The 19,923-nt window shown below is 44.5% G+C and overlaps 1 protein-coding gene across 1 annotated transcript in view; it reads right to left on the bottom strand.

Moving 5' to 3' along the window:
- The window catches only part of LOC117509055 (spectrin beta chain, non-erythrocytic 4-like), a 301,034-nt gene that overhangs the window by 43,001 nt on the left and 238,110 nt on the right, over positions 1-19,923 (bottom strand). Inside the window, 2 exon segments of the mRNA XM_034168865.1 lie at positions 11,224-11,480; positions 18,219-18,279. Of these exon segments, the coding sequence (XP_034024756.1) occupies positions 11,224-11,480; positions 18,219-18,279 (318 nt within the window).

Below are 19,923 nucleotides of genomic sequence, written 5' to 3'. Positions count from 1 at the left end.
TTTAATTTTGTAGAAAAAAAGCAGATCACAGACATGACACAAAACTAAAGTCATTTCAAATGGCAACTTTCTGGCTTTAAGAAACACTATAAGAAATCAAGAAAAAAAGATTGTGGCAGTCAGTAACGGTTACTTTTTTAGACTAAGCAGAGGAAAAAAATATGGAATCACTCAATTCTGAGGAAAAAATTATGGAATCACCCTGTAAATTTTCATCCCCAAAACTAACACCTGCATCATATCAGATCTGCTCCTTAGTCTGCATCTAAAAAGGAGTGAACACACCTTGGAGAGCTGTTGCACCAAGTGGACTGACATGAATCATGGCTCCAACACAAGAGATGTCAATTGAAACAAAGGAGAGGATTATCAAACTCTTAAAAGAGAGTAAATCATCACGCAATGTTGCAAAAGATGTTGGTTGTTCACAGTCAGCTGTGTCTAAACTCTGGACCAAATACAAACAACATGGGAAGGTTGTTAAAGGCAAACATACTGGTAGACCAAGGAAGACATCAAAGCGTCAAGACAGAAAACTTAAAGCAATATGTCTCAAAAATCAAAAAATGTACAACAAAACAAATGAGGAACGAATGGGAGGAAACTGGAGTCAACGTCTGTGACCGAACTGTAAGAAACCGCCTAAAGGAAATGGGATTTACATACAGAAAAGCTAAATGAAAGGCATCATTAACACCTAAACAGAAAAAAACAAGGTTACAATGGGCTAAGGAAAAGCAATTGTGGACAGTGGATGACTGGATGAAAGTCATATTCAGTGATGAATCTCGAATCTGCATTGGGCAAGGTGATGATGCTGGAACTTTTGTTTGGTGCCTTTCCAATGAGATTTATAAAGATGACTGCCTGAAGAGAACATGTAAATTTCCACAGTCATTGATGATATGGGGCTGCATGTCAGGTAAAGGCACTGGGGAGATGGCTGTCATTACATCATCAATAAATGCACAAGTTTATGTTGATATTTTGGACAACTGAAAGGATGTTTGGGGAAGATGAAATCATTTTTCAAGATGATAATGCATCTTGCCATAGAGCAAAAACTGCAAAAACATTCCTTGCAAAAAGACACATAGGGTCAATGTCATGGCATAGGGTCAATGTCATGGCATAGGGTCAATGTCAATGAGCAGATCTGATTTGATGCATGTGTTAATTTGGGGGATGAAAATTTACAGGGTGATTCCATAATTTTTTCCTCAGAATTGAGTGATTCCATATTTTTTTCCTCTGCTTGGTATAAAAAAGTAACCGTTACTGACTGCCACAATCTTTTTTTCTTGATTTCTTATAGTGTTTCTTAAAGCCAGAAAGTTGCCATTTGAAATGACTTTAGTTTTGTGTCATGTCTGTGATCTGCTTTTTTTCTACAAAATTAAACAACTGAATGAACATCCTCTGAGGCCGGTGATTCCATAATTTTTGCCAGGGGTTGTATCAGCAACTTTGCACAGCCATTGAAGAGGAGTGGACCAACATTCCACAGGCCACAACTGACAACCTGATCAACTCTATGTGAAGGAGATGTGTTGCACTGCATGAGGCAAATGGTGGTCACACCAGATACTGACTGGTATCCCCCCCCAATAAAACAAAACTGCACCTTTCAGAGTGGCCTTTTATTGTGGGCAGTCTAAGGCACACCTGTGCACTAATCATGGTGTCTAATCAGCATCTTGATATGGCACACCTGTGAGGTGGGATGGATTATCTTAGCAAAGGAGAAGTGCTCACTATCACAGATTTAGACTGGTTTGTGAACAATATTTGAGGGAAATGGTGATATTGTGTATGTGGAAAAAGTTATAGATCTTTGAGTTCATCTCATACAAAATGGGAGCAAAACCAAAAGTGTTGCGTTTACATTTTTGTTGAGTGTATGTGTGTTGTTCTGGAAGTGGACGGAGCCACGGTCCAGCCTATCATGCTGAGATCATCAGGGCCGGTAGTCACAGGCACAGATGTGAACCTGGAGGTGGTGCAGAACTTCAGCTCTCTGTATGTTTGCCCTCTGACTGTGCATGTTCACATGCACCACTCATCACAATCTGAATAATACCACAATAACCGTGCGCACACAAACATAACATGTCCGCTGTAACAGAGACAGCTGAATCTCAGTCCTCCTGTGACCAACTGTAATTAAATCTAATGGTTTGGATTGGGGCAAAGGCTGTAAAGGGCCCGCCCCCAGCTCTTTTCATCCAATCACATCTGAATACAAAGCCACAGAGGAGGAGGTGTTTGGAGATTCAGACGTGTCCAGACTGAAGCCATTCCCCCCAGCGTTACCTTCCCATGTATATAACCGGGCATGTACATATGGCTCATTCCTCCACCGCCATCAGCGCCGCATCCAGGGTGGGCGGGGCCAGCATTTAGCTGTGTGCAGTCAGCCCAGCGAGCAGGACGCAGTGCAGAGACACGCTGATGTTGTTCCTCAGCAGGAAGCGCGGCTGCTCGTCTCTGGTATCATGAAGATCCAGGACCTGGACTCACCTACATGAGTCCAGGTCCTGTTGGTGCACCAAAAGCCAGCTCGCCCTGCCAGCTGATCTTAGACTACGAGGCATGCACAGACCCTTCAGAGTAAACTGACATTATTCATGCATTTGTCAAGATTAACGATCTCTGGAAACACAATTCCAGACAAAAGGCTTAAATTAGATCTTTTGTGCAAAATCACTTATTAGTCTTTTCCACTTAATTACATTTGGATTTTCATTGTGCTGCAGTTCCACTCTATGCCTGTGTTCAGAAAGTCTCCTATCAGTAAAATGTCAGCATGAAACAGCTCATTTTAGGCTTTTGTAACATTCACTCAATGTCCACTTCATTAGGTACATCTGTTCAACTGCTCAGTGAAGCAAATATTTAATCAGCCAATCAGGAGGCAGAAACTCAACAGCATGCTGACATGATGAAGACCTGCCGAACGCCAAATCACAACAGAGTTGCCTCAAGGTGCTTCAAACAAGTAAGGTCTAACCTTACCAACCCCCAGAGTAACAGTGGTAAGGAAAAACTCCCTCTGAGGAAGAAACCTCAAGCAGACCAGACTCAAAGGGGTGACCCTCTGCTTGGGCCATGCTTCTTATTCTTTGTCTTTTGGCTGTTCCCGTTAGGGGTCGCCACAGCAAATCAATCGTTTCCATCTCACCCTGTCCTCTGTATATTCCTCTGTCACACCAACCACCTGCATGTCCTCCCTCAACACATCCATAAACCTCCTCTTTGGCCTCCCTCTTCTCCATCCTCAGCATCCTTCTCCCTATATGGTCAGGTTTTAGAATTCATCATAGTACAGAAACAGCATTAGTGAAGGTTACAAATGATCTTCTTATGGCCTCGGACAGTGGACTCGTCTCTGTGCTTGTTCTGTTGGACCTCAGTGCTGCTTTTGATACTGTTGACCATAAAATTTTATTACAGAGATTAGAGCATGCCATAGGTATTAAAGGCACTGCGCTGCGGTGGTTTGAATCATATTTGTCTAATAGATTACAATTTGTTCATGTAAATGGGGAATCTTCTTCACAGACTAAAGTTAATTATGGAGTTCCACAAGGTTCTGTGCTAGGACCAATTTTATTCACTTTATACATGCTTCCCTTAGGCAGTATTATTAGACGGTATTGCTTAAATTTTCATTGTTACGCAGATGATACCCAGCTTTATCTATCCATGAAGCCAGAGGACACACACCAATTAGCTAAACTGCAGGATTGTCTTACAGACATAAAGACATGGATGACCTCTAATTTCCTGCTTTTAAACTCAGATAAAACTGAAGTTATTGTACTTGGCCCCACAAATCTTAGAAACATGGTGTCTAACCAGATCCTTACTCTGGATGGCATTACCCTGACCTCTAGTAATACTGTGAGAAATCTTGGAGTCATTTTTGATCAGGATATGTCATTCAAAGTGCATATTAAACAAATATGTAGGACTGCTTTTTTGCATTTACGCAATATCTCTAAAATCAGAAAGGTCTTGTCTCAGAGTGATGCTGAAAAACTAATTCATGCATTTATTTCCTCTAGGCTGGACTATTGTAATTCATTATTATCAGGGTGTCCTAAAAGTTCCCTAAAAAGCCTTCAGTTAATTCAAAATGCTGCAGCTAGAGTACTGACGGAGACTAGAAGGAGAGAGCATATCTCACCCATATTGGCCTCTCTTCATTGGCTTCCTGTTAATTCTAGAATAGAATTTAAAATTCTTCTTCTTACTTATAAGGTTTTGAATAATCAGGTCCCATCTTATCTTAGGGACCTCGTAGTACCATATCACCCCAATAGAGCGCTTCGCTCTCAGACTGCAGGCTTACTTGTAGTTCCTAGGGTTTGTAAGAGTAGAATGGGAGGCAGAGCCTTCAGCTTTCAGGCTCCTCTCCTGTGGAACCAGCTCCCAATTCAGATCAGGGAGACAGACACCCTCTCTACTTTTAAGATTAGGCTTAAAACATTCCTTTTTGCTAAAGCTTATAGTTAGGGCTGGATCAGGTGACCCTGAACCATCCCTTAGTTATGCTGCTATAGACGTAGACTGCTGGGGGGTTCCCATGATGCACTGTTTCTTTCTCTTTTTGCTCTGTATGCACCACTCTGCGTTTAATCATTAGTGATCGATCTCTGCTCCCCTCCACAGCATGTCTTTTTCCTGGTTCTCTCCCTCAGCCCCAACCAGTCCCAGCAGAAGACTGCCCCTCCCTGAGCCTGGTTCTGCTGGAGGTTTCTTCCTGTTAAAAGGGAGTTTTTCCTTCCCACTGTAGCCAAGTGCTTGCTCACAGGGGGTCGTTTTGACCGTTGGGGTTTTACATAATTATTGTATGGCCTTGCCTTACAATATAAAGCACCTTGGGGCAACTGTTTGTTGTGATTTGGCGCTATATAAAAAAATTGATTGATTGATTGATATACCCTGGGTCCCTCCTCTGCACATGTCCAAACCATCTCAGTCTCGCCTCTCTGACTTTGTCTCCACACCGTCCCACCTGAGCTGTCCCTCTGATATGTTCATTCCTAATCTTGTCCATTCTCGTCACTCCCAAAGAGAATCTCAACATCTTCAGCTCTGCCACCTCCAGCTCTGCCTCCTGTCTTTTTGTTAGTGCCACTGTCTCTAAGCCGTACAACATAGCTGGTCTCACTACTGTCTTGTAAACTTTCCCCTTCACTCTTGCTGATATTCTTCGGTCAGAAATCACTCCTGCCACCTTTCTCCACCCACTCCACCCTGCCTGCACTCTTTTCTGCACCTCTCTACCACACTCTCCATTACTTTGAACAGTTGACCCCAAATATTTAAACTCATCTACTTTCACCACTTCTACTCCTTGTAACTGCACTATTCCACTGGGCTCCCTCCCATTCACACACGTACTCACAAGCCCAGCTCTCCACAATTTCTCTTATACTCACTGGGCTGGTAAGCATTGAAAGCCGAGATAGGCATGTCCCAACTTGTCCCCTGGCACTCCGAAACGGAGGTGTTCCTTTGTCTCGCTCGATCAGCGAATCAGTCCTGATGCGTGAAGCCTCCGCGCAGCTTTCCATGACAAAATCTCTTGTTAAAAGTGAAATCTGCCGGAAAATGGCTGATGTCCAGCTCTTGTGATAAGCAGAGAAATTGCTCACGACGGTCCAAGCTCCACACAGCGATCTGTTTAGAAATGATGTGGTGTTTTCTGCCTCTCAATGGCGGCTCGGAGCGCGGCGCGCCATGCGCCATTGTGGGGCATCCTTAAAGCTGTAGTAACAGTCCTTATTCTCTGTGAAGCCTGTAAAACTTTCACCGAAAGCCAGATAAATTTTTCGAATGGTTTCCAGCTGCTTGTCTCTAACAGTTTCTGAAAAAATTCTGATGGAAAAAAAGCCCAAATCATTCCGCCATTTCCTCGCAATGAAACAACGACGAGAGGCGTGGACCACTCCTCCCACAAGGCGTGCTCACAGGCGAATGACGCAACCGACAGGCGTGGAAAAACTCACGCATGCGCAAGAAGGTTCAAGCTTGGCTGACATAAAAACATATGAATCAAATCCATATGGTTTTTGAAAAAAATAATAAGGTCGGATACTTTTCTAATAGACCTCATATCTCCACCTCTCCAGACTAGACTCAACTTGCTCTCTACTCTCACTACAGATCACAATGTCATCTGCAAACATCATAGTCCATGGGGACTCCTGTCTGATCTCATCCGTCAACCTGTCCATCACCACTGCAAACAAGAAAGGACTCAGAGCTGATCCTTGGTGTAATCCCACCTCCACCTTGAATGAGTCTGTCATTCCGACTGCGCATCTCACAGCTGTCACACTATTCTTGTACATGTCCTGCACTACCCTAACATACTTCTCTGCCACTCCAGACTTCCTCATACAATACCACAGTTCTTCTCTTGGCACCCTATCATAAACTTTTTCTAAGTCCAAAAACACACAATGTAACTCTTTCTGGCCTTCTGTAACAGTATTCTCAGAGCAAACATTGCATCTGTAGTGCTTTTTCTCAGCATGAAATCATATTGCTGCTCACAGATCTTCACTTGTTTTCTAAGCCTAGCTTCTACTACTCTTTCCCATAACTTCATGCTGTGGCTGATCAGCTTTATGCTTCTGTAGTTACTGCAGCTCTGCACATCACCCTTGTTCTTGAAAATAGAAACCAACACACTTCGTCTCCACTCCTCAGGCATCCTCTCACTTTCCAAGATTTTATTAAACAATCTGGTTAGAAACTCTACTGCCATCTCTCCTAGACATTTCCATGCCTCCACAGGAATGTCATCTGGACCAACTGCCTTTCCACTCTTCATCCTCTTCATAGCAGCCCTCACTTCTTCCTTACTAATGTCTTGTACTTCCTGATTTACTCTCACCACATCATCCAGCCTTTTCTCTCTCTCATTTTCTTTATTCATCAGCTCTTCAAAATATTCCCTCCACCTTCTCAGCACACACTCCTCACTTGTCAGCACATTACCATGTGCATCTTTTACCACTTTTACCACCATCTTTTACCAGCTCACAATATGCCTTTTCCTTCGCTTTTGCCACTTCTCTTTTTATCTTACGCCGCATCTCTACTTTCTTCATGTCTCTGACTATCCCAAAACGTTTTTGCCTCTTCATTCCACCACCAAGTCTCCTTGTCTTCCTTCCACTGTCCTGATGTCATACCCAGTACTGTCCTAGCTGTCTCCCTCACCACATCTGCAGTACTTTTCCAGTTGTCCAAAATTGCTTCCCCTCCAACCAGTGTTTCGCTCACCTGCTCGCTAAATTTCACACAAGTCTTCCTCCTTCAGCTTTCACCATCTGATCCTTTGTTGAGCTCTCACCCTCTTCTTCTTCTTTACCTCTAAAGTCATCCTACAAACAACCATCCTACGCTGTCTAATGACACTCTCTCCTGCTACCACCTTACAGTCTGTGATTTCTTTTACCTTGCATCTCCTATAAAGAATGTAGTCCACCTGTGTGCACCTTCCTCCACTCTTATATGTTACCCTGTGCTCCTTCCTTTAATTAAAGTAGGTATTCACCACAGCCATTTCCATCCTTTTTGCAAAATCAACTACCAGCTGTCCCATTCCTATCCTGGATACTATATCTACCCATTATTACCTCATCACCTCTGTTCCCCTCACCAACATGCCCATTGAAGTCTGCTCCTATCACCACTCTTTCATGCTTGGAAACACTCTCCACCACCTCACCTAACACACTCCAGAAATCTTCTTTCGCCTTCATCTCACAACCTACCTGTGGGGCATATGCACTGCTGATATTCATCATCACCCCTTCAATTTCCAACTTCACACTCATCACGCTGTCAGACACTCGCTTAACCTCCAACACACTTTTAACATATTCTTCCTTTAAAATGAACCCAACGCCATTTCTCTTCCTGTCCTCACCATGGTACAACAACTTGTACCCACCGCTGATGCTCCTGCTCTTACTTCCCTTCCACTTGGTCTCTTGCACACACAATATGTCTCCCTTTCTCCTCTCCATCATTATCAGCCAGCTCTCTCCCTTTACCAGTCATACTACCAACATTCAAAGTCCCCACTCTCATTTCCACCCTTCTAGTTTTCTTTTTCTCCCACTGTTTGCAGAAACGTTCTCCTCCTCTTCTTCGTCGTCTTCGCCCAGCTGTAGCCCAATTTCCACCAGCACTCTGTTGGGCAACAGCACCGGTGGCGGACATTGTTAACCTGGGCCGCGACCGATCCAGTATGGAAATTCGATTCTTAGTGTGCATAGTTGGGTTGGCCTGTTTTACGCTGGATGCCCTTCTTGACACAACCCTCATTTATCTGGGCTTGGGACCGGCACTCAGAATGTACTGGCTGCACACCCCATGTGGCTGAGTTCTGCTTGGGCCATGCTACAGACACAAATTACAGAACAATTCACAAAACAAATATACAGGAAATGCTGTTGGTGTACAGGACAGGAAGGTCTCCAGCACAAATACCACACCATCCCCAGGTACAGTTTATGATTTTCACGCACAACCAACCTTTGGGAGTCTGGCGGAGAAACGCTTTCTCAATGGCAAATGCTACAGAAGACTAACCAGACTGGTTCAAGGTGTTGATTCGCTACATCCAAGTCAATTAACTAGTCTTGGAGGCAAAACTGAGTCTAGCCTGGTTGCAGCAAGGTGTACCTAATGAACTGGCTGCTGATTGTACACCATAAAAGTACTCATCTAGAGTACTTCCTCCTCTGTGAAACATGTCCATACGGTTTGTGGGCGTGATGATTTGTGGGTTATTTTCACTTAAAGCAGCAGGCACAGAAATGCTTCATTAATTAAAGACTTCAAAATGACATTTTATAAATGAGAGATGGGAAATCATGAACTTTCATCTGTATCAATGCGAGTACCGATTTTGATTATTGGTGTGATTCCTGATCAGTTCTCTGAGTGGAGTTTAGATGCAAACCCCTATTTGTCCAAAACCACAAATTTTTAGTTGAGTCCAACATGCACTTGGCCGCTTCGGTCACAATCAGTGTGCAAAATATTACAGAGGTGAACACATCATTTTCATTTCATTCATCCTGGTTGTGGAACGGTGGACCAGCTCTTTACCCTCACAAGGATATTAGAACAGTAAAAGCAGTATGACCAACCAGTCTACATGTATTTTGTGGACTTGAAAAAGGTGTACAACCAGGTCCCTCAAGGTATCCTGTGAGAGGTACCAGAACCACTGCAGTAGACAATCAGGTCTCTATATGACCACAGCAGGAACTGTTACATCATACCCGTTTCTGGTGGGTGATGGAACCTAACAGGGCCACCCCATGTCACCAATCCTGTTCGGGATGTTCATGGACAGAATTTGAAGGCACAGTCAGGGACTGGAGGGTGTCCAGTTTGGTGACCTCAGAGTGGATGATGTGGTTCTGTTAGGTTCATCAGGCACTGACCTCCAATGCACACTGAGCAGGTTTGAGGACAAGTGTGAAGTAACTGGGAGAAGAATCAGCACCCTCAAATCTGAGACCATGGTCATCTGTTGGAAAAGGGTGGATTGTCCCCTCTGAGTCGGGAGAGTTACTGCCCCAAGTGGATGAGTTAAAGCATCCCGGGGTCTTGTTCAGCAGTAGGGGTAAGTTGAAGCGTGGGATCGACAGACTGATTGTGGCAGTATCTGATGTTTTACAGATGCTGTACTGGACCGTCGTGGTGAAGAATGAGCTGAGCCAGAAGGTAAGACTGTCAACTGACCAGTCGATTTACACTCCTATCCTCACCTATGGTAATGAACTTTGATAATGACCGAAAAAATAAGGTCACAGATACATATGGCAGAAATGAGATTCCTCCGTTGAGTATCTGGACAAGGTGAGAAGCTCGACTATCCGGGAGGGACTCAGAGTAGAGCCACTGCCCGGTGAAGACCTAGGACATGCTGGCGGGGGAATAATATGTCCCTGCTGGCTTGGGAATTGCACGGGAAGAGTTAGAGGCCTGGGGATTCCCCAGCAAGAGTTACAAGATGTGGCCAAGGATAGGGAAGCATGAAATGAGCTGCTTGGTCTGCTGCCACCAAAGGCTGCAGAAAATAAATGAAATCTGTGAAGTTTCGAATGCATTTTGCTGTGAATCACATTTTCAACTGCATTTTTTTTCCAATTTGAGAAAAGTAGATTTATGCTGGTTTGCATCTGAACTCTCCAGACGTCGATCTGCACACATTTTCAGTGTCACTGCAGCCACTTCCCATGTTGCTAGATGCAGAGTTTGGCATCGTGATGTCTGACATCATCATACACATGTTTATGCAACACTGAACAGAAGAAGTGGACGTGTCAGAGGGACATGGCGGCATCAAGAAGAGGAACTGATAACATCGGAGGCATACGATTATGACGGACTGAAAACTTTGGAACCAGTTCTCAACAGGTACCAGTTCTAGAGTCCCATCTCTGTATTTCATAGTGTGTTAATGTCTAAGACATATTTGTTGAATTCAAACTTTATTGTCCATTTTGAAGGTAACCGTGAGTTACGCTAACAAATGCTACATTTAAAGTGCATAACTTTCCCTCAGATATCACAGAGTGAGCAAAAACATAGTGCTGTTGTCAGCATAAAACATGGTGGTCCGTGTGCCAGTTTGTCAGTTCGTGCAGTTCGTTTGTCCAAGGGACCTTTCCTTCCCACTGTAGCCAAGTGCTTGCTCACAGGGGGTCGTTTTGACCGTTGGGGTTTTACATAATTATTGTATGGCCTTGCCTTACAATATAAAGCGCCTTGGGGCAACTGTTTGTTGTGATTTGGTGCTATATAAAAAAATTGATTGATTGATTGATTGCACGAGTTCAATATAAAGCCAGCGCAGCGAGTTAGCGTGCTAGCTTAGCATGCTGAGGTCATGCCCCGCCAAAAGGGAGGGAAGAGCAGAAACAAACCACAACAACGACGCGTCAGAGAGGCGCTGAGAACAGGACGACCGTCTCTGACGGACCCGCTTTTGAACACAGTAATTAAATTGGTTGATGGTGGGGAAGCTAGCCTCATAATCCGCAAAAGTTATAAATGATACTGAGAAAAAAAACGAAAGCTTTTTGACTTCTGTAATGTGACTGTTATAATGGCAGCGTTCTGGCTGTCATCGTTCAGCTCAGGTGTTATGATGTCATCGCGAGGACCCTGAAAACCCACCTGTTGGTGCTCTTCTTCAGGCTCTCGATGTCCAGCTTGCGGAAAAGGAAGCCCTCGTGGTGTGCGGTGTGTGCCGGCGGCTGGGGGGCTGCCGGGCTGCTCTGGGCTGGAGCCGACCTCGACCTCCGTGTCGTCTCTCCTGGCTCTTTGGGTCGCGGTCGGCGCCGTGGTTTGGGTCTGTCCCGAGCTCGAGGTCGGTCCGGACGGGAAAACTTCTCTGGTAAGCCGTTTGGTAGGCGGGGCACCTCACCCCGAGCCTGGTGGAGGGAAGAGGACATGAAGTCAGCAGAGTCGATATCATTCACAGTTTTTGCTCTCAGATAAAACTATTCTGATATAATACGTGCGCTGTCCAGGGTGCTAATCAGATGCAACAACGACTGTTTAACCCACGTTAAAGTGTTCAACATGACAGCTGCTCTGAGGCTGATGGGACACGTTTTATGTGGGACATAACTTTTAAAGTGAGATGGCATTTAAGTGACCAGAAGTGAACTTAAAAAAATAACAGCCACTCGTCGTGTGTGGTTCTACGGTAGAGGTGATCGTAAAATCTGAAAATCATTTCGACTGCAAAAGACTGCTGATTGGACGATGTTACATATGCATGGTGTATTTGTACAGCAAAAAATTGCCACTTTACAACTGGTATGTGGTTTATTGATTCCCATTTTCAATAGGACCCCCCTGTAACCCCCGTAATACATCACCAAGAAATTACTTCAATCAGACAAAGTGTTCTTCAGTTAATACGCAGAAACAAAAATCAAGATTCCATCCATAGGAGCCATACTGGATCATGTATACAAACGTGGAAAATAGTAAAAATGGAGCGTGTACAGAACCACAGTTGTTTTGGTCTACAGTGATCGTCCACTAGAGGGCAGTGCCACATCAGAATTCATGGGAAAATTACCCTTTGTAAATAAAAAAGTCACAGTGTTTAAAGTATAAAGTCAGTGAAATTCTCACCAGACATGGACTCGTGCATTCATAAAATGAACTGCATGTATTCAAGGATTCAAAGGATTCAAAAGAATTTTATTGTCATATGCACAAAGGAACATGTTCCCTGCACAATGAAATGTATCTACTGCATTTAACCCATCCTAATTGCCAGTTAGGAGCAGAGGTCGCCTTTAGGCGCCCGGGGACCAGCTCCAGATGTATATCCTGCCTTAGGTCAACAGCGGGGCTGAGCAAACCATGACCGGCCTCATGACGACAGACGACACACAAATAACACACAACACACATAAGCCGGCCAGGTACATGAACACATATAAAAAGCACACACAAGGTAAAACTTGGGAAAGAAAAACCTTCATTGCTGCTGCATTGAATCATGCAGCAGCAATGAAGGAAAAAACCCATCAGCACAATGAACAATGATCACACATAACAACAGGACGAGAGACGACGACCGAGATTTGTAAGAGTCCAGTTATCAGACAGAACACCCGGAGGCCGCCTTTAGGCGCCATCAACGGCCTTGTTCGTCCATTCTGGAGGGAGGAGGGGCCCAGCCCTGAACAGTCCACTGTCCACAGTCAACGTCAGAGCTGGAGAAGCTGAGGGCGGGGGGAGACCAGGGGAGTGAGGCATGAGCGTTGTTCTTCTTCCAGGAGGTTTTTATCACAGCGGCCTTGAAGTGCAGCTGTGTTTTGGGAAGCCGAATGAAAATCCAGATTAGCAGACGCCTGAACGATTCCACAGTCTGAGACAGAGTGGCTTTCAATACATCTGAATTAGGAGAGGAGATGTGGTCATTATTGAGGATCAGTGCGGTTTTCCAGTGCAGCCATTCTTCCCGAGATGGTATCCAACGCGCGGTTAACACCTGCTGACTGAGCTGACACTGCCCTTCCAATCAAATCAATCATGTGGGGCAGCCTGGATGGGCCAATTATTACCGCTTCCACTTTCTTAATTTTCCGGTAAACCAGCGCTCTGCCCGCTCCACACAGCAGGAACCCGGTCACCACCATGCCAAATATATACACATCTTCGACGTCCTCCACAGACAGCGTGTAAAGGCACATGACCTGCCATTTCCTCCAACTGTCCATCACGTAACCCATCACATGTGTCCCGGCAGGACAGGTCGGGTCCTCCGCTCCCGAGTGTCTTGTAGAAAAAATAGTGTCAATTGCGTTCAGAGACCACTTTAACAGATCCATTTTTGCTGTTTCCAGAAGAGCAAAGCTGGCAGCCTCACAGACAACACGCCACAGAAGCAGGAAAGATAAGGAGGGAGGGAGAAGAGAAAAATGCAGAGAGAAAGGAGGCAAAAAAAAAAAAAATGTATAAAGCGCTTTCCAACAATGCTTCACATTCACCCATATGTCAGGCTGCCACCATAAAAGGAACTCCACTGCACAACTTGGAGATTAAGGACTTTGTCCAAGGGACCTTTGTGATTTTCTGGTCTGATGGGGAATCAAACCAACGGTCCTCTGGTCACAAGCCCACCTCTCAAACCAACACACCATCCGCAGTGATTCAACCAATCTGTTCCAGTGAGAGGAAGACAACATGGCGCTGGTGCAGTCATAGCTAAATGCACAGGACCGATGCTGCATTGAAAACACGCTGGAATTTCAGACTTCAAAGTAGGAAATAGTGGACGAATATGTCATTATATATGTAGAGGAGACTTAGTGGTGAAGTGGGTCGTACTCCTGTCTACGTTTTATTGCATCTGGATCCTTTCTCCTTGGAGTTTTCTTGTTCTCCCTGTGACCACATTAATCTCAGATGTGGAATATTATCCACTCTGTCTCCGCTCAGTGCTCCTAGTGAGTAATGTCTGTCTATGTGTCCAGCAAGGGCTGAATGCAGAGAAAAACGTCCCAACAAAGCTCAAATTACTATTAATGACATAAAAATTACTTCTTATCATGTGATTCAGGGCTCGATAAGCATGGGAAGCTGAATGGAACAACAATAAACTGGCAGGAGACAAGTGCAATGAAACACTTTTTAAAAGATGCTCATGAATTAATGACAGAAGTGCATGAACATGAACGCTGGGACAAGTAAAACCTGGAAGGGCTAGTATGTGAGAAAATTATGACAAAGAGTTACAAGACAGGCCAGAAGCCTGAGGAAAGTAATATGATGCTCAACTCATGTTTTTTTAATAAATCAGTGATGGGATGTCTCAAAACTCATTGGACCACTTCCTGAAGAGTGTCACTTCCAGTTTCAACCACTGTTCTAGACCAGTGCTTCTCAAATAGTGGGGCGCGCCCCCCTGGGGGAGGGCGGTGCGATGCCAGGGGGAGGGCATGCTTTTTTCCTACTAGATAAAAGTGTAATTGCACATCCACTACAGTAGGGGGCAGTGGCACTCTCATTGTCAGAGTGTGCGCAGGGAGTATTGAGGACTCGAGCATAATGGAAGGCAGCTCTATGTAGGGTTTTTTTTCTCACTACGGTGGGAGACGAAGAAAGACTGCTGTGTCTTAAAAATGTGGTAGCAGACAGCATGAAGCCAAATAAATTAAGGCATCACTTAAAGACATTACACCCCAATCACGCCAATATGCCGCTTTAGTTTTTTTTCAGTAAAAACGTGCCGAATATTGCCAGCAATCATCCCGCTTTGTGAGTGCTGCTTCAGTAAACCAGCAAGTACCGATAGGATCACAGCAGAGGAGCTGAGTAGCAGGAGACTTGGTCTCTGTCATGCTGAATGATGTAAAATAAAAACTACTAAAAAATAAAAATCACAAAATATAATCATTAAAAAAAAAACTGCACAAATTGTTTTACTTGTTGTGAAAGTGTAGTGACACGGACCCACAACAGGGGGCGTAAATGAACGGACAATGAAAGAGTCAAATATGAACACTTTACTGTTGTGAAAAGCACAACCAAACACAGCAGATTACAGAATAAGTACAATAGTCAATTAGCAAAGGTGACGTGTGGGCAGGCTCGAGGATAGAAGACGTCTGTCCTGAGAAGAACCGGAACCACACGATTTCCTCCGCCGCCGAACCCGGAGAATACTGGAGCCGCCAAATCCCGAACACCCCAGGTGGCCACTCTCTCCGCGTGTCGGATCTGGTACTGCTGGCGAGGAGCAGAGACAATCAAATGTGGGTGTGTGAACACCCAGTAACAACAACGGTGGGAATTCCACCTCCACCTCTAACACACACTCGTGCAGTGTCTGTTTAACCACTTATCTGACGGGAAGTAGGACGAAACAGTCGCGACCCACGCCGGTCCTCTGGTTAGACAGCTGCAACACAATAGCACTTGGAATCAATTAATGCAGGCAGAGAAAGTTACCTCCTAAGGTAGACGATATCTCGGCAACGAGGTGGAGATGACGTCCGGTCTTTATGGAGTGGGATGATGAAGTGTAGATGGGTGACAGCTGTCAAGAGATAATGAGTGACAGCTGTCACCCCCGGCTGTGTCCGTGGCGGCAGCGCCCTCTCGTGCCTGAAGCCCGCACTTCAGGCAGGGTGCCCTCTGGTGGTGGGCCAGCAGTACCTCCTCTTCTGGCGGCCCACACAACATTATTCATTTTTTGTTTTGTCTGTTAAAGTGTTTTATATATTGTGCTCCTGAGTAAGTGTTCTGATCAATTTGAATTTATTATTGATTAGTAAGTACCTGCGGCTGCTCCCTTGTTTGCACTCAGGGTCGCCTCAGCAAATCCAAGGTGGATCTGCATGTTGAATTGGCACAGGTTTTACACCGGATGCCCTTCCTGACGCAACTCCACGTTACATGGAGAAATGTGGCAGGGGTGGGATTTGAACCTGGAACCTTCTGAACTGAAACCAAGCGCATTAACCACTTGGCCACCACCTGATTGATTTTATTACCTCCGCTAAGGAGGTTAAGTTTTCGGTCGCGTTTGTTTGTTTGTCTGTCTGTCAGCAGGAAAACTCAAAAAGTTTTGAACGGATTTTGATGAAATTTTGTGGAGTGGTTGGAAATGACAAGAGGAACAAGTGATTACATTTTAGTGGTGATCCGGATCATGGTCTGGATCCCGATGCTAACGCGTTAGCATGTCTATGGCATTTTCAATGTTAAAAGTTAGCATTAAGCAGTTGCAGCTGTCATCACGTTTGGGTGCATTTGTTTTCAAATTGTAATATTTCTTAAATTTATTTTTATTTATATATTAATAATCTAATGATTATTATATATAATTTTAGAGAAAGAGACAAAAAGAAATAGATCACTGTGCCACGGAGGGAATCTCTTTAGGATCAGTGACCCTATGGCCTTGTTTAGAGAAGTGTTTCATAAATGTTAAAAAATTCATATATGTGCAGTTTAGTTGAATAATAAATTGAATTTTGTCTCATTTGTTTTTGTCTATAAGCACATGCAAGATCAATATCAGTGCTCAGATGACAGCAGCTTCTGGGAAAGGTGCAAGTTGCAATAAACAGTGATGCCAAGTGCTAAGGATACATGCTATCCAGTCACAGCAGATGAAACTTTTTTTACTACTGAGCAAACATCATTGTTAGACTTCTTTAGATTCAATGATTCCACGGCGTGTAGATGTTATGGCGTCAGTGACCCCATGGCCTTGGCGGAGGTTTGCACTCTGAGTGCTTCTAGTTTGTTTTTCAGTATCAAATGGCAGTCGGTCAAAAAATGTCTACAGTTTAAGGATTAAAATGTTTTTTAATTTCAAGCAAAGTGATGCAAATTTTTTTCTGTTACAATAAAGTTAATGTTAATAAAGTTATTCTTTGCTGTAAGTTGATCTGAAGTTCTTTCTTTTTGTTTTCTTTAATGTTAATAAGAATACAACATTATGCAGAAGTGTAACTTATAACAATTTTATGGACAAATATTACTTTCAGTCACAGCGGAGAGCTGGGGAAGCGCAAAATGCTTTCTTCTTCCTGGGGGAGCGAAACAGAAATTGAGAAGCACTGTTCTAGACTATGTTTCCCTCACAGCCAATCCTAGAGAACCTTATGTGGGTCTGTCTCTCTCTCTGCCACTTCGACAGGCTCATTCAGAGCGCACCGTTGCTCTGTTCAGGAGTCAGATGTATTCACACTGCCACTAAACCCTCATATGCACTTAAAATAACATGGTCCTGTCAGCCTGAAAAAACTTTTTAATTTTGGTTGAGTCACACAGACAAAGCTTCCTGTAGCAGGGCTGCCCGTCTCACCCCTGCTACGTATGGTGTTCGCTATGGGCAGGGCTGCCCGTCTCACCCCTGCTACGTATGGTGTTCGCTATGGGCAGGGCTGCCCAGTCTCACCCCTGCTACGTATGGTGTTCGCTATGGGCAGGGCTGCCCGTCTCACCCCTGCTACGTATGGTGTTCGCTATGGGCAGGGCTGCCCGTCTCACCCCTCCTACGTATGGTGTTCGCTATGGGCAGGGCTGCCCAGTCTCACCCCTGCTACGTATGGTGTTCGCTATGGGCAGGGCTGCCCGTCTCACCCCTGCTACGTATGGTGTTCGCTATGGGCAGGGCTGCCCGTCTCACCCCTGCTACGTATGGTGTTCGCTATGGGCAGGGCTGCCCGTCTCACCCCTCCTACGTATGGTGTTCGCTATGGGCAGGGCTGCCCAGTCTCACCCCTGCTACGTATGGTGTTCGCTATGGGCAGGGCTGCCCGTCTCACCCCTCCTACGTATGGTGTTCGCTATGGGCAGGGCTGCCCAGTCTCACCCCTGCTACGTATGGTGTTCGCTATGGGCAGGGCTGCCCAGTCTCACCCCTCCTACGTATGGTGTTCGCTATGGGCAGGGCTGCCCGTCTCACCCCTCCTACGTATGGTGTTCGCTATGGGCAGGGCTGCCTGGCTCGTTTTTGCAGTTTACTCTCACTTGTTACAGTTGATTTGGAACACAGGAATAATTCAGAGTTAACTGTAGTTTTCAGTCAAATATATCTCAATTACTTGAAAATGAAAAGCTGCTCTTTGGTCCAACAACCTGTTTGCTAATGACAAACTCTACGGGAAGTCAAAAGATGATTTTTGTACCTGTGCAGCTTCTCTCTCTTGCAGCTGTTCTACGATCTCTGCCAGCGTGGACCTCTTCTCTCTGCACAAACAAATGAGAGAAAAAACAAACAAAATCACACAAAACTTCACCTGAACACACTCATCTGTCAACTCATTTTAACTACAAATGTTTTCCATTTTTGATTTATATGCTGAAGAATTGTGAACTCACATTCTTCTCAGTAATTAACACACGATGAGTTGTTAACGTAACATTTCAAGTCCCACAAACGTTCTGTGGACTGAACCCGTGAGGCTGCAAAAGAACCCAAACCTGAATTTCCCTTCAGCCAATCAGCACTAAGTTAATGGCTGCAAACAAAACACACACACAACCCCAATTCCAATGAAGTTGGGACATTGTCTGAAATGTAAATAAAACAGAATTGATGATTTGCAAATCCTTTTCAACCTATATTCAATCGAATACACCACAAAGACAAGATGTTTAATGTTCAAACTGATAAACTTTATTGTTTTAGTGCAAATATTTGCTCATTTTGAAATAGATGCCTGCAACACCTTTCAAAAAAGCTGGGACAGTGGCAACAAAAGACTGGGAAAGTTGATGAATGCTCAAAGAACACCTGTTTGGAACATTCCACATGTGAACAGGTTAATTGGAAGAAGATGAGTGTCATGATTGGGTATAAAAGGAGCATCCCCAAAAAGCTCAGTCATTCACAAGCAAAGATGGGGCGAGGATCACCACTTTGTGAACAGCTGCATGAAAAAATAGTCCAACAATGTTTCTCATGCCAATGTTTCTCAACATTCAATTGCAAGTAATGTAGGAATTCTATCATCTACAGTCCATAATATAATCAGAAGATTCAGAGAATCTGGAGAACTTTCTACACATAAGCAGCAAGGCCGAAAACCAACATTGAATGCCCGTGACCTTCAATCCCTCAGGCGGCACTGCATTAAAAACCGACATCATTGTGTAAAGGATCTTACCACGTGGGCTCAGGAACACTTCAGGAACCATTGTCAGTTAACACAGTTCGTCACTACATCTACAAGTACAAGTTAAAACTCTACCATGCAAAGCAAAAGCCATACATCAAAAACATCCAGAAACACCACCACCTTCTCTGGGCCCGAGCTCATTAGAAATGGACAGACGCAAAGTGGAAAAGTGTGCTGTGATCTTGAGTCCACATTTCAAATTGTTTTTGGTAATCATGGACATCGTGTCCTCTGGACAAAAGAGGAAAAAGACCATCCAGATTGTTACCAGCGCAAAGTTCAAAAGCCAGCACCTGTGATGGTATGGGGGTGTGTTAGTACTCATGACATGGGCAACTTACACATCTGTGATGGCACCATCAATGCTGAAAGGTACATCCAGGTTTTGGAGTAACACATGCTGCCATCCAAGCAACGTGGTTCAGGGACGTCCCTGCTTATTTCAGCAAGACAATGTCAAGCAACATTCTGCACGTGTTACAACAGCGTGGCTTCGTAGTAAAAGAGTGCAGGTACTAGACTGGCCTGCCTGCAGTCCAGACCTGTCACCCAGTGAAAATGTGTGGAGCATTATGAAGTGCAAAATACGACAATGGAGACCCCGGACTGTTGAACAACTGAAGTCATACATCAAGCAAGAATGGGAAAGAATTCCACCTACAAAGCTTCAACAATTAGTGTCCTCAGTTCCCAAACGCTTACTGAGTGTTGT

The sequence above is a fragment of the Thalassophryne amazonica genome, chromosome 4, assembly GCF_902500255.1.
Source record: "Thalassophryne amazonica chromosome 4, fThaAma1.1, whole genome shotgun sequence".
Lineage (NCBI taxonomy): Eukaryota > Metazoa > Chordata > Actinopteri > Batrachoidiformes > Batrachoididae > Thalassophryne > Thalassophryne amazonica.
Note: the sequence above shows the minus strand (reverse complement) of the source record. Positions and strands in the feature narration are given on the sequence as shown.